The sequence below is a fragment of the Sciurus vulgaris genome (genome assembly GCF_902686455.1).
Source record: "Sciurus vulgaris genome assembly, chromosome: 4".
Classification (NCBI taxonomy): Eukaryota; Metazoa; Chordata; class Mammalia; order Rodentia; family Sciuridae; genus Sciurus; species Sciurus vulgaris.
The window spans coordinates 163,132,278-163,147,347 of NC_136464.1; the positions used below are offsets into that span (position 1 = coordinate 163,132,278).

Below are 15,070 nucleotides of genomic sequence, written 5' to 3' on the forward strand. Positions count from 1 at the left end.
TGTCTCTCTGCAGTCCTCGACCTGGAGCTCAAAGGCTTTTGTTCAGCTTCTCCAGAGACTAAGCCTACAGGTGTCCTCTGCATGACTGATAGAAAGCTGAAGGCTTGAGTGGACTGAGAGTCAGACTTGTGTTTTTAAGACACCCTCCATTCCCAGTTCCTGAGCCTTCAGGGATGAGTCTACTTTCTCACTCCTCTCTCCCTTCCAGGCACTTGGGATTCATTCTCTCACTATCTGCCTTCTGCTTTAAGTTTGCCGACCTCTATAGTCTGTAATTGTTTTCTTTATTGCACTCCTTGAACTTTTGAGTTTTTACCTTATCTGTTCCTTTACTGTCATTTTACTGGGGTTTTACAGGGAGTAGAGTTAAATGCTATTTCTTGTATTTATCAAGAAACCTGGCCTCTCCTTCTAATGTTTAAAATGTTCTTGCTTATAAATACTGTGCTTATAAACAGAAATGTCTCATGATCAAAAGCCTCATTTAAATTCTGGGGATGGCAAAACCTCAGTTTTTCTAGGCTCAATATTTCCCTATGACTAACCACTTTTATTAGATGTCAGACTCCAAAGCTCGTATGTGTCTTGAATTGTAGTAAACCTTCTAAAACTCCTGTTTGAAATTTAATTGCCATTTTAATAATGTTGAGAGGTAGGACCTTAAGGAGGTGACTAAGAGCCTTTGTGATTGAATTATTGCCCTTACTTTGGGAGTGGGTTAGTTATTGTGGGAGTGGGCTAGTTGTATTCTGATAAAAGGGGAAGTTCTGCCTCTGTTCTTCCCTTGTCTTGTGTACTTGCTTGCCCTTTCCTATGAGATGATGGAGCATCTAGACCCTCACCAAATGCTGGTACCAAAATGCTTTTGGGCTTCCCATACTCTAGAACTGAGAGTCAAATAAACTTCTTTTCTTTTTAAATTATCCAATGTGGCTTCAGTTGTAGCAGCAGAAGATAGACTAAAGTAGTATCCCAGAAAAATTTTCCTTTAGAACAAGAAAACTTTATGTAACAAAGCCTATTTAATTTTCTCCCATATAAATATTTCAGTTTCTTCATTTTATGTCCAGCTATTTTTTATAGATAGCCTGAGAACAAGTAAAATAAATCCTAGAAAATATTATATAAAATGAGTTCTAAGGTGATATAATATTTTTCTGCTGTTTTTAATATAATATGATCTCAGTATCACTGATGACTAGTAGTACTAATTTATTCTCATTAAATGGACATTCAGTAATACTAGTGCCAGTTATATAGAATAAGGGTTTCAAAGAAGGCATTCTTTTTATTACTCCCCATGAATCAACCTAAATCCAAAAGGTAGTGCTTGTGTTTCTCCTAGAAGCCAAGTAATAGTAAAATCAAGATAAGCCGAAGGGAATAAAGTTAGTAAGAGACCATCAGAGGAAACTTGGTTTTTCTTCCTCAGAGATTCATTTCATGAATAGAAATTTTTTTAACAAAATATCATTACTGGTCTTTACATCTTGTTATTATACAAAATTCTGAGATCTCTAAGGGGACCATCTATTTAGATCAATGAGTGCCTTGAATATGCTCATAAATTAATCAGTGACCAGAGAAGATGTGAATGAATTGGTAGTGTGATTAACTTTGATTTATACTTTCAGGCTTCTTTGCAATTGTGTTCTTTGCCTTTAACCATTTCTCTATAAGTCTTTATTTTTCAGTTCCTAAATTATCACCATGCTGTTTATTCTTTTACCCTACCCCTTTTTTATTTGAAAGTTACCACACACTACTTAACTCAAGGTTATAACTTTTTTGTGGGAAGAGTGTCTTAGTTAAATTATAGGTCAACTTTTTAAGTCATTTTAATTCTGTCCCTTTACCTGTCTTTCAAATGGCATTGTAAACAGTACCTGTATGTAGGTGCTTTAAGAAATTTTGTGGTTGATCTTTTCTAACAATTGGATTTTGTTAAAGTGTAGAATATGTGTGTGTGTGTGTGTGTGTGTGTGTGTATGTGTGTGTACGTACACACACACACATATATATTTTCATCAGTCTGTTAATAGCTAGTTGTACATTTCCAGGCTTGATTGCTTTTACACAAAGTGTATACAGAAAGAGATGGCATTAAATCTGCCTGATTAGATCCAATTTTTTAGCCCATGAGTGGTATGATCACTCAAAAGCACTTGTCCTTGAGAACTTTGGGAGCATATACATGGGCAGTTTTATTTTGTTTGGTTTTTAGTGGAGAGAAGAAAAGATATCAATAGTTTAATTGGCTAATAAAATTAGAGTGTCACTGTGAGCATTGTTAATGAAAACCTGTTCTCCATTAGTGTCAATCACATTTTTTTCTTAGAAGAATATTTTCACAGATAATAACTTTTATGGCAGCTAATTATTTTTTCTCCAGCTAAATCTTAATAATTGGTAATTCCTATGTCTATCACTAAAATTTATGTCGCATATAGAGTGGGGTTTTCTATTGGTTTATCTAATTTTTTTTTTTGGTACTGGGGATTGAACTCAGGGGCGCTTAACCACTGAGTCGCATCCCTAGCCCTTTCCCCCTACCCCCTGCTATTTTAAAAATACTTTATTGAGACAGGGTCTTGCTGAATTCTTTCTTAGAGCCTCATTGAGTTGCTGAGGATGGCTTTGAACTTGTGATTCTCTTTCCTCAGCCTCCTGAACTGCTGGGATTACAGGTGTGCACCGCTGCTTATCTGTTTTTTATCGGTATATGTAAATATGCATTAATATTTCTAATATTGGAAGTCAGAGAAGAGAAAGAGTTTGGCTTAAAACCTTTGGATAGGCAAGGGGACCTTTTTTGGATGTGATATATCCCACTTATATACCAGTTGTTTATATAGTCCACTAAAGTTTTTGAAAACATTGCTTTAGTCTGTAAGTCAGATTGCTTCCTTGTAGCTAGTTAGTACTTGCAGATATGCTGGATGATATTTTGGTCAAGAATGGACAGCATACAGATCAAGGGTGGATGTTATTTATGAAATTGGTCCCAGAGATTATAATGCAGCTAAAACATGCTATTGCCTAGCTATCTGTATCTGTGACATAATGCAGTACATTGCTTACTCATCCATGGTGATGCTCATTTTAACAGACCTATTGGCTACACTGCTAATAGCATAAAAATGTAGCACAGTATGTAGAAAATATAATACTTGATATTAAAAATATATTGAACATTACTGGTCAGTAGTACACTAGTAATCATAGTTTTAGAATGTAATCCTCCTTAAACAAAAAGTTTACAGTAAAACAACATGCTGGGTTATGTTGGCAATCATCTCATACATCTTGTTTACTTTGTCTCTTGTTGGAATCAAGAGACCACATCAAACAATTGACCTGCACCATCAAGGTTTATATAAGTACGCTCTATGGCTTGCATAATGACAGAACCACCTGGCAATGCACTTTGTAGAATGTATCCTCTGTGTTAAGGAGCACATGACTGTATTTTAGTATAGTTGATAGAGTGATTTAAAATTTTTAAATACCCTTCTTTCATTGTTTTACTGTATAGTTCTTTATTATAATTTTATCATCCAGGTAGGCCCCATCATACACATAGGTTGGGCTCAGTAAATTGATTTGTGAAGCTCCTGTGGAATGTCCTCCTCCCCACCAGAGAATATTATGAAATGATCATTTTCTTCCTTACCATGTTATAAAAATCCATTTAACTTGAATTCTTCCTGTCATTAGTTGGAGAAGGATCCATTATGGTGGAGAAAGAGAAATAAAATCAAGTTTTCTTTCTATTTGTGGTTATAAAGTTGATGAAGGAAATATCTTTTTTTTTTTTTTTTTTGCATTGATTTAATTCTCAGGTAGTTTCTTCCACTTCATAGTCACAGCGTACTTAAGATTTAGGTTGTCAGGACTGGGATATCTACAACTCAGTCGGTAGACTGCTTGCCTAGTATGCAATTCCCAGCACCACCAAAAAAAAAAAAAAAAAAGAGAGAGAGAGAGAGATCACAGAGAATATCTATATCAAACCTGATGATGGATTTCTGGTCCAGTTATTCTGACTAGATTGATTCAAGTGTTGCATCCTGTTGCAGGGTCTGTGAAAGGACTTGTGATCACAAATTTGCATGGAGAAGTCAGTTTCCACAAGAAAGCATGGGACAGTGGTATATGAGTGTGGAGTTAGGAGTTGTTTGTGAATATATGGAAAACCTAATTTTGGATCAGCTGTCCAGGTTTGGTCCACTCAGGTGAATTGAGAATGGTGGTTTGGGGTACAGTTTGGGGACAGTGGAAGAAGTTGTGCTTCTTCAAAAGTGGTTCCTATAATATTTTTTAAAGGTCGTACTGTTAACATAATAATGTTTAAATTGGTCGTCTCCAAGTACAGTGTGTAAGATGATCCATTGGGTGCAGGAAGAAAGTTTTTAAATTTCTAATGTTTGTTTGCATGTTTTCATCTAAAAATGATGGCTTAAATGTTACTAATCAAGCCACTGTTTTAAAATCTAAAACCCATGGTTTACAAACAGTCTCAATTTGATTACTCTCACTTACTTTTCAATAACTTTTAGTGGAAATAAATTTTTTATAATAAACTTAAGATAAAACTTTAAATGCTAACTTTATATCTTAATTTTTAAACATAATGTAGTACATAAATATTTTATAAATATTATTAGGGATGTGAGCTCAAATATTTCTGGTGGAGATATGAAAAAAATTTGTGGTGATGTAATTTTTAAGGTTTGGAGAAAGCAATTTGAAAGAGGATGAGATTGTATTCACTCATGAATTGAAAAAACAGTGATCAGGAGCTGGGGATGTAGCTTAGTGGTGTAGCATATGCTTATTGGCATATCCGAGACTCTGGGTTCAATCCCCAGGAACCCCCCCCCACCTTAAAAAAAAAGAAAAGGAAGAAAAACGAATGACCAGAACTTGAGAAGGGTGGCAGCTTTTACAATTTGCTTCCTCTGATTTTAAACTTGGTTATATGTTTGATCTTCAAATCAGCTGAGATAATAAAGGGTAGGTTTCACTTCTAAAGCTATGTCTTATTTAGAAATGACTACAAAGAAAAGCATTCTAGACCTTTTGCACAAAAGCTATACATTTGAAGATAGATTTTTAGGTTTTAGGAACTTGAATGAAAATTAATAATAAAAATCAAGGCAATTAAAATAAGTTTCAAAATTATTAAAATGAATGAAAGTTACCTGATTCTGGAGATATAGTAGTTCCATCCTTTTTCTTTAATGGGATTGGTTAAAGTAAGTAAAAGAAGACTACAATAGTGGACCTCGGGAAATTGGTTATAATATTCCCTATTGCTTAATAGTCAGAAGATGAACAGGTCATGTGGACAGAAGTACAGGACTGACTTCATTAGTCTGTACAAAATATAGAGTCCTTTTAATTTCTTGGCTTCTCCCATTGCTGCTTGTATTTTATAGGTAGCTCATACTTCATTATAATATTTCTGATATAACTTTGAGTTGATATCTTTTCGTTTTTATCTGCCTATTCTGGAAGTTGTTAGATTTCCCTATTCCCTTTTCTTTAATAAAGATGTGCAAATTATGGAAAGCATCTTTTCTTCAAAGACAGAACCAGAGTTTGTTGGTCATTAGATTGTTTAGGGGGCTGGGGAGATAGCTCAGTTGGTAGAGTGCTTGTCTTGCAAGCACAAGGCCCTGGGTTCGATCCCCAGCACTGCAAAACAAACAAACGAACAGAAAAAACAAAAACAAAAAAACAACAAAAAAAAACTGAGTAGATTCCTTAGGCTGTAATATAACTGTTACACTTTTCAGATGAATTTATACTGTAAAATGGTAACATAATTTTTGTAAGTAAAGATTCCACTGTGGTTACACTTAACCACTGGGTAGGCTTTGTTGAAGTATATCCAGAGTTACGTTTAGGATCACCAGTATCAGTAAGTCAGGATCACACAGTTCTTTTAGCTTTTCTCTAGAAACCCTTTACCGTGTCTCTCTGAAATCAGTACTTGGTTCTGACTAGCAATGTGAATGTGAAATCACACATTCTCATTGGGTCTCATCCTTATCTGGAGGATTCATGATCTCCCATGTGTCTTCAAAAGTCATATGAGATTCTGTTAGTACTTTACATCTTACTGGGGTAGAGAAGTCTTTATTTGTTTAATCTGTGTGGAAGAAAACATGTTCAGGATATTGGATATAGCAGGATTTTGAGCTCTTTTGCCCATGGAATTATTGGCTATGTCTAGTTTCCATCTTCTCTGAGAGTTTACACTAGTTATAACTTGTATTGCTCTGAATTTGACACATGATGATACAGTTTACCTCAAAGATTAAACACTCGGTGCTTGCTTTGACAGCACACATCCTAAAATTGGAATACAGAGAAAATTAGCGTGTCCCCTGTGCAAGGATGATGTGTAAATTTGTGAAATGTTCCTTATTTATTTATTTACAATTTTTATTTATTTATATTAGCTTTTTTTGACAATGATGTTTTTTTAAAAAAATTATTTTCATACATCTATATAGGGTAATAATGTCTGTCTCACAATCCACCCCACCCTTCCCCTCACTTCCCTCTGCACAATCCAAAGTTTCTTCATTCTTCCCTACCCACCCTCCACTATGGATCAGCATCCACTTATCAGAGAAAACATTCAGCCTTTGGTTTTTTTGGTATTGGCTTATTTCATATGGTGTGATACTCTTCAGTTTCATCTATTTACCTGCAAATGCCATAATTTCATTTTTCTTTAAGGCTGAGTAATATTCCATTATGTATATATGCCATGTTTTCTTTATCCATTCATCTGTTGAAGGGCATCTAAGTTGGTTCCACAATCTAGCTATTGTGAACTGAGCTGCTATAAACATTGATGTGGCTGTGTCACTGTAGTATGCTGCTTTTAAGTCCTTTGGGTATAAACGTAGGAGTGGAATAGTTGGGTCAAATGGTGGTTCCCTTCCAAGTTTTCTTAGGAATCTCCATACTGCTTTCCAAAGTGGTTTCACTAATCTGCAGTACCACCAACAATGTATGAGTGTACCTTTTTTCCTACATCCTCACCAATGAAATGTTCCATATTTTAAAAGCAAAAACACTTGACCTGACTTTTTTAAAACAAGAGGAAGGTGGCAAGTAAAGTGAATCCCCATATGAACCTGTCAGTTTAGGTTTAACCGTGACCAATATTTGGCTAACTAATTTCTTTATCCTCTTCCAGTTATATTCCCCAAACCTTCAAGAAAAGGCATCTTAGTCATGTTTGTCATTTTGGCCATAAAGTTTTTAACTGTGCTTTTCTAAGTGATCGGGATGTTTTAAAATTATGACCCTCTCATTCTCACACAAATAAAATTAATAGTTTTTTAAGATCGTCCAGACTAGTACATATTCAAATGTCTTCTCTTGTCTTCAGGTACCTTTTTTTTTCTTTTTGGTACTGGGAGTTGAACGCAGGGGTGTTTAACACTGAGCCATATAGCCATATCCTCAGCTTTTTTTATTTTTATTTTGAGACAGGGTTCAGGTAACTTTATAGTAGTTGACTTGCTCAGGTCGGAATCTGGGTAAATTTTTTTCTTTTTTTAATATGGACTCTATACCTCTATTACTTATTTATTTAATTGTATTTTATTTTATTTTTGTGGTGCTGGGGATTGAACCCAGAGCCTTGTGCTTGCGAGGCAAGCGTTCTACCAACTGAGCTACATCCCCAACCCCTACTTATTTATTTTTATGTTGTGCTGATCAAACCCAGTGCCTCATGTGCTAGGCAAGCGCTTTACCCCACTGAGCTGCAACCCCAGCCCTAGGATCTGGGTAAATTCTGGGTGTTACTGTCGTGATTTGAGTTTGATGCTTCTTGAGTTCTTCCCAGCCTGTTTTGTTTTTCATAATTGATTTGTGCAGAAACCTGATCATTTGTCCTGGAACTATCCCACATTTTAAACTTGACCTATTCCTTTTTCATGGTATTGTTTAGCTAGCTTGTTTCTCCATCATCTGAATTTAACTGCTAATTTATAAGATATTCAGACACTTGGTTTAAGTTTAGTGGTTTTGTTTTTTAAAGTAAAGAGTATTTCATAGGAGGTGAGATTTATCACAAGGTACAATAAAGTATTCATTCACTTCCATTTATTGCTGAAATGCATTGGGGTTTGAGGACTGATCCCTCTGTTTTAAGGATCCCCATCCACCTTTAGCCTAATACTTTTAGTTAGCATGTGTTGATAATTGTTGCTTACTCTATTTTTTACAACCATTTCTTCTCATTTTTATTTGCTGGAATAATCCTATAAATGAAAGTTTCTTTCATTAATTATTTAGTGCCCCTGAAATGTGGTTCTTATAAAAAAGGCAAAGTAAAACTTGAATGTTTTGCTTGCATATGTTAGTTTGTAGCCTCTAATGGATACTAATGAGGGTTTCTTCCCTTTTCTTTATAATGGCATTTTAAATTCCTGGGTCCATTGCAGTAATTTCTTTTGAATGAAAGTTGATTCGTATATCCATACAAAAAGTTCCCCGGCTAATCCCGTACATTGTGCATTCCTTCGTCTTAGACCTTATACCAGTCAGCAATACCTCCGAGGCATTCTGGTTCCTTTAAGTGAGAAAAAGGTATTCAGAGACTACAATCTGGGTGAAGGAGAACTCACTGCTGCCCTGCCTGCCCTTCCATTGCACAGAGTTTGAAAGCACACATGCACATTACATACATATTCGTGCATTCGTGCAAATATACACAAGTACATAGACACATACACATGCATGCATGAGTTTATCCAGGTATTTAGAACTTAAATTTACAGGGCTTTCACTTCTCTGATTATTATTACAGGATCTTTTTTCTTTTACATTAGAATGTTTGGTTCCTAAGGGTATAAACGTAATTCCTTGCTTACTTTATATGTATTGTAATTTCCAAGTAACAGTATCAATAGGTTTCTTTGTGGTTCATTTTATTCTTAGTATCTCACTAGGCCTATGTGGTAAATAGTCTTTTAAAAGTCATTAAAATACTCAGTTTATAATTAATAACTATAATAACAATGGGAATTTAAAAAGAAAAAAGTCACCTAGATTCTTAATTCTTTTCTCTGTGTAGTTCTACTGCCAATTTGATATTTCTTTTGGTTTCATTTTTTACTGCTTGTTTTCATTCTTAAGATCCCTTCCCATAATACACACACACTTTTTTTGTACAGGAGATTGAACTGAGCCAGGGTGCTCAACCACTGAGCCAGGTCTTGCTAAGTTTTAGGGTCTCACTAAGTTGCTGAGGCTGACTTTGAACTTGCAGTCCTCCTGCCTCAGCCTCTCGAGCTGCTGGGATTACAGGTGTGCGCCACTTCGTGGGGCCTTCTCTTTTCTTTGCAATATGGTTTCTTTCTTTCTTAAAAATAGGGGCACCTAAGTAAACATTTTATACATAAACATGCTAAGCAAGCACTCTGCCACTGAGCTGTATCCCTAGCCCATTATCTAGTTATTTAAACTTTATATGTGATCTCACCCTGTAGAAATTATTTGATAATTATTTTTGTTCCATTTTATAGTTTTATAGTGTTCCCCAAATCCTCATTAATTGACTGGTGATTGTTTTATTAACTGAAGCCAATGTCTTCTTTTTTATTTTGTGTTTTAGTAAAGTAATACGTGGTATTAAATTTTTTCATTATCTTTTTTTGACAGTGATAAATATTTAAAAAATTTTTTTTTCATACAGCTATATAGGGTAATAATGTCTGTCTCATTCTACTGTCCTTTCCATCCCTACCACCCCACCTCCCCTCACTTCCCTTGGCACAATCCAAAGTTCCTTCATTCTTCCCTACCCACCCCTCACTATGGATCAGCATCCACTTGTCAGAGAAAACATTTAGCCTTTGTTTTTTGGGGATTCGCTTATTTCACATAGCATGATACGCTCCAGTTCCATCCATTTACCTGCAGATGCCATAATTTCATTCTTTGAGGCCGAGTAATATTCCAGTTTATATGTACCACATTTTCTTTATCCATTCATCTATTGAAGAACATCTAGGCTAGTTTCATATTTTAGCTATTGTGAATTGAGCTGCTATAAACATTGATGTGGTTGTGTCACTGTAGTATGCTGCTTTTAAATCCTTTGGGTATAAATCAAGGAGTGGGATAGCTGAGTGAAATGGTAGTAGCTCCCTTCCAGGATTTCTTAGGAATCTTCATTCTGCTTTCCAAAGTAGTTGCACCAATCTGCAGTCCCGCCAACAATGTATGACTACCTTTTTCCCTACATCCTCGCCAACACTTCTTAATGCTTATTATATTCTTGATAATTGCCATTCTGACTGGAATGAGATGTAATCTTAGACCAGTTCTGATTTGCGTTTTTCTAATTGCTAGAGGATGAACATATTTTCATGTTTGTTGATCGATCAGGTTTCTTCTATGAAGTGTCTGTTCAGTTCCTTAGAACATTTATTGATTTGGGTTATTTGTTTTTTTGGTGTTAAGTTTTTTGAGTTCTTTATATATCTTGGAGATTAGTGCTCTGAGGTGCTTGTGGTACAGATTTTTCCCCCCCATTCTGTAGGCTCTCTCTTCACGTTATTGTTTCCTTTGCTGAGAAGAAGCTTTTTAGTTTGACTCCATCCCATTTATTGATTCTTAATTTTACTTCTTCCACTCTAGGAGTCTTGTTAAGGAAGTCACCAGTCCTAAGCTGACATGACGATTTGGGCCTACTTTTTCTTGTATTAGGCGCAGAGTGTCTGTTCTAGTGCCTAAGTCTTTGATTCACTATGAGTTGATTTTTGTGCAGGGTGAGAGAGAGGGGTTTAATTTCATTTCGTTACATATGGATTTCCAGTTTTTTCAGCACAATTTGTTGAATAGGTTATCTTTTCTCCAGTGTATTTTTTTGGCTTCTTTGTCTAGTATGAGATAACCATATTTATGTGGGTTTGTCTCTTGTGTCCTCTATTCTGTACCATTGGTCTCTACATGTCTACTTTGGTGCCAATACCATGCCCTTTTTGTTACTATTGCTGTGTAGTATAGGCCAGTGTCTCTTAATAGGAAATGAAAAATAAGGGTAATAAATACTTATCAAACTATGTCATTTACTTTGTAAGGTAGGGTTGGTTATCCCTCCCCCCATTTTTAAAGAGGAGGACATTGAAGTTCAGTAAGATGTAGACACATCCCAAGTCACATAGCCACTAAGATAGTTCCGTGTTTAGGCTTTAACTGATGCTAATAAATCAAGAGTATTTCAATGGTTGTTAGATTGCCACTTGATGACTTTTCAACATTTCAAGGGATCTTGTTAATTTTTAGTTTTTGTTTTTACTTATGTGTTTGTTTATTTCGGTTATACCTTAGAACCTAGTAGAAAATCTTATTTTTGTGTTGTTCTTAAAGAATTTTTGTGAGTTATATTTAAAAATGCATAATATATAAAATATTTAGTATGCCATTATAACAATGGGAATTTAAGAAAAAAAAAAAAAGCCCTATGTCCTAACCAGTCTCTTTATTCATTACTATATAGTTCTTTAAATCAGTTTAAATCATAAAGTCCAAGTCATATATTGAATTTCACTTCTAACCTGAAACTGATGCCTAAAGCATCTACTTAATGTTAAAAGGGCTAGTTTGCCGAATAATTATTTCTATGTTTTCAGATATTTTTTTATGTGGACCCTAAGTTCCCCATTTTCTCCTTCTGTTCTAACTAATCATAGAAAAATTCTTTCTTTTGAAATGCATTGCCCCAAACTTAACAATTTTTTTTTTTCCTTGTTCTAGTTTGGGAATACCTGCTACTGCAATTCAGTTCTTCAAGCACTTTATTTTTGTCGTCCATTTCGGGAAAAAGTTCTAGCATACAAGAGTCAGCCTAGGAAGAAGGAGAACCTTCTTACGTGCTTAGCAGATCTCTTCCATAGCATAGCCACTCAGAAGAAAAAGGTTGGAGTAATTCCTCCGAAGAAGTTCATAACAAGATTACGGAAAGAAAATGGTAATTCTTTACTTCCCTACGTATTGCTTACATAGCAGGAAGGCTAAATATAGCATACTATAACATAACCCAAGCTTTATTGAGCATCGTCTTTATGCCTGATAATATATTACCATTGAGGAGGCAGAGGTGACATCCTGTCCTTAAGAAGGTAGTGCTTGAGTGGGTGAAATAATTTTACAGTAATTAATATGAGGTGTGCTTGGTGTTTGAGTGTTGTACAAAGATGAAATTTCATATGTCAGGAAATGAGAAGTCATACTTTCTCTTTTCTGCCTACTTGACTTTTCTATTGAGAATGAACTCTTTTTTTCCAGTAGGATTGTGATTTGTTGTGTGCATGGGACTTTCGTATTGTTAACTCATGTGATCCATTCAGTAATTTTAGTACATTATTTTCCCACTGTAATCATGGGAGGAAAACACAAGCTAAAAACCTGCCAAAAGTTACACCCCGGGGAAAGGAGGAGAGAGAATAAGAACTGAGAACTTCTGGCTCAGGGTTAAGTTTTAATCCCCCCTCACTTTTGAAAACATTTACTGATTGAGCCCTACCTCTCTTTAATTTTTACAAGCCTTTAAGTTAGACATTGCCTTATTTTCCATGAGGTATTTTTTATTTTGAGATTGTAGCAATTTTTATTTGCTTAATCCTGCTTATTTGCATTTTTGCAAATATTAAGCATTTGTATTTTTTATTAGTTCTTTTTTGTTATATATGACAGTAGAATCTATTTTTATTTATTTATACAAGCGTGAAATGCATTGTATTCTAGTTAGAATCTCATTCTTCCATATGTACACACCATGGTGAGATCCACTGTGCTGTATCCATGAGTTTTAACTAAGGTTCAGAGAAGTGAACCAGTTTGTCCTAGGTCATACAGTTAGTAAGTGACATAGCTGGTTTTCATCTTCTTCTCCCTGATACCTAATAAGTCTAGCTTTCTATATCAAAGTATGTTACCTCAAAAATCCAAAAGGAATTTAGGCAATTTGGAATTCTGGGTTTTGTTTGATATAGGTATTTCAGTCACGTAGATATATTTTTAGTTTGAATTGTTAGGTATCATGTAGAAAGATGTTCACAGAAGTGTGATCTGAGATGTGTTTAAGATTGGTTATTAAATACATCGAGATATAATTTTGCCCTTAAATTAATCAGTTATACAGTTCATTGTCATGTGGATTGAGATAAGCCTGGATCATATCTGGTGCCATGAAATATATGCGACCCTGAAAGATGATATGCCTAAGGGCTATTATTCTTTATTCTGATACACATATTAAAGATTTGTTCACCCCCCCACAAATATATAACAATTGATTATTGTTCATAAAACCACATTTTCCTCCTAATGAAGGATAAACATGTTTATTTTCTTCGATTGCAGATCTATAGTAGTATCTTGTTTTTAAGAAAGCCAAGTTCAACCGTTTTGAATGTTATTGACCAATTCCAGTCCTAGTCTTTTTGTCTATATTTGTATGAGGTATGAATCTTTAAAGAATTTATCCTGAAAATTAATGTGCATATAAGTTGAACTTGACATTTCTTCTTGGTGTTAGTAATTTAGAAATGTTCAATATCACAAGTGTGTAACTTACACATAGTACATGTTATTTTCCTTTTCATTTAATAGTAAGTACATTTTTCTAGCCCATACTTACTGTTTAAATGTACAGTGATTTTTTTTTTTTTTTCCTTTTTTTAAAGTTAGACTCATACTGAACACAGAGTTCAAGTTACTATGTCATGTGTGTGTCTGTGTTGGGTATTGAAACCAGAATCTTGCCAGTGCTAGACAAGTATTCTGACACGGAGCTACATACCCAGCCCCTCAAGTTACTGTTTTGAATTCTGTGCAGTTATACACTTAGGATTTTACATTTGCTTGTCAAAATGTTTTTATAGTGTTTATTATATTTTTAAATTTTTTTATTGTCAGGACCTCCCCCCCCAGTCCCCTTCCTCTATTCTACTGATCTCCCTTCTATTTTCATAAGGTTCCTTCCCTTGCCCTCTTTTTTCCCCTTTAATCTCCCTCTAGCTTCCACATATGAGGAAAAAAAACATACAACCCTTGACTTTCAGAGTCTTAACTTCTTTTGTCTTCTTTATGACTGAATAAAATTTCATTGTGTATATATGCTGCATTTTCTTTATTCATCTGTTGACAGACATCTAGTCTGGTCCTGTACCTTGGCTATTTTGAATTGTGCTGTTATAAACATGGGTATGCATGTATTGCTGTAATGTGCTGACGAATTCTTCAGGATAAATATTGAAGAGTGGTATAGCTGGGGCATATGGTAGTTCCATTCCTAGTCTTTGAGGAACCTCAATACTGATTTGCAAATGGTTGTACTAAATTACAATCTTACCAACAGAAAGCATTCCTTATTCCTCGGTTTATTGTTTTCTAATAGTTGAATATTTTTTTCAGAATTTTTTTTTTATTTACCCAGAGTAAACTGATGATACAATAGACTGCTTATATTTTTTGAGTGAAACTGATTCCAGAATGAATATTTATTTATTCCAAGCTCATCTGCTCATGAGTGGTTTTTTTCCTTAATTTCAGAAATAATATTTAATAGAAAGTATTTTTGTTACTATATGTTGCTAGCATTTATAAATATGTTTTGAAATATATTAATACATTTTGAACTTGAACTTTTCCTTGAAGTTATAGAGAAGTGCATATAAATCAAAGAGGTTTTAATATATATATTTTAGTGTTTACACTAGAAGACTATTGGATGGTTCTTCTTAAATCAGTTTCCTTCCATAACTGTGTTTAAAAACAAAGAAACATATCCTTTGGAAACTGTAATTTCTATTCATTAATGAATTTTTGTTTTAAAATTTCTAGCTCAACATAAACTATTGAACAGCATTCTTCCATTCTGTATGACACTACTAGCTTCACAACTGTACTATCTTCGATGATGGAATGGTACTAGTTGATTGTTTGAATTGATTTATTATTACATATCCATTTTCTGTTGTGTGCCAGGCACTGTCTGTACATTGGAGGTGCAGAAATAAGCTATCAG

At 34.6% G+C, this 15,070-nt stretch overlaps 1 protein-coding gene across 4 annotated transcripts in view; it reads left to right on the plus strand.

Moving 5' to 3' along the window:
• Nucleotides 1-15,070, plus strand: part of USP12 (ubiquitin specific peptidase 12) — an 82,085-nt gene that overhangs the window by 43,186 nt on the left and 23,829 nt on the right. For 2 of the 4 annotated variants that reach the window (XM_079137019.1, XM_079137020.1), the window contains one exon: nucleotides 11,797-12,010. The exons of 1 other annotated variant lie outside the window; for it this stretch is intronic. In XM_079137019.1, coding sequence (XP_078993145.1) covers nucleotides 11,797-12,010 — 214 coding nt within the window. Of the gene's footprint in view, nucleotides 1-11,796; nucleotides 12,011-15,070 lie in introns of those variants that run through there. One more of the 4 variants, XM_079137022.1, reaches the window with a different exon arrangement.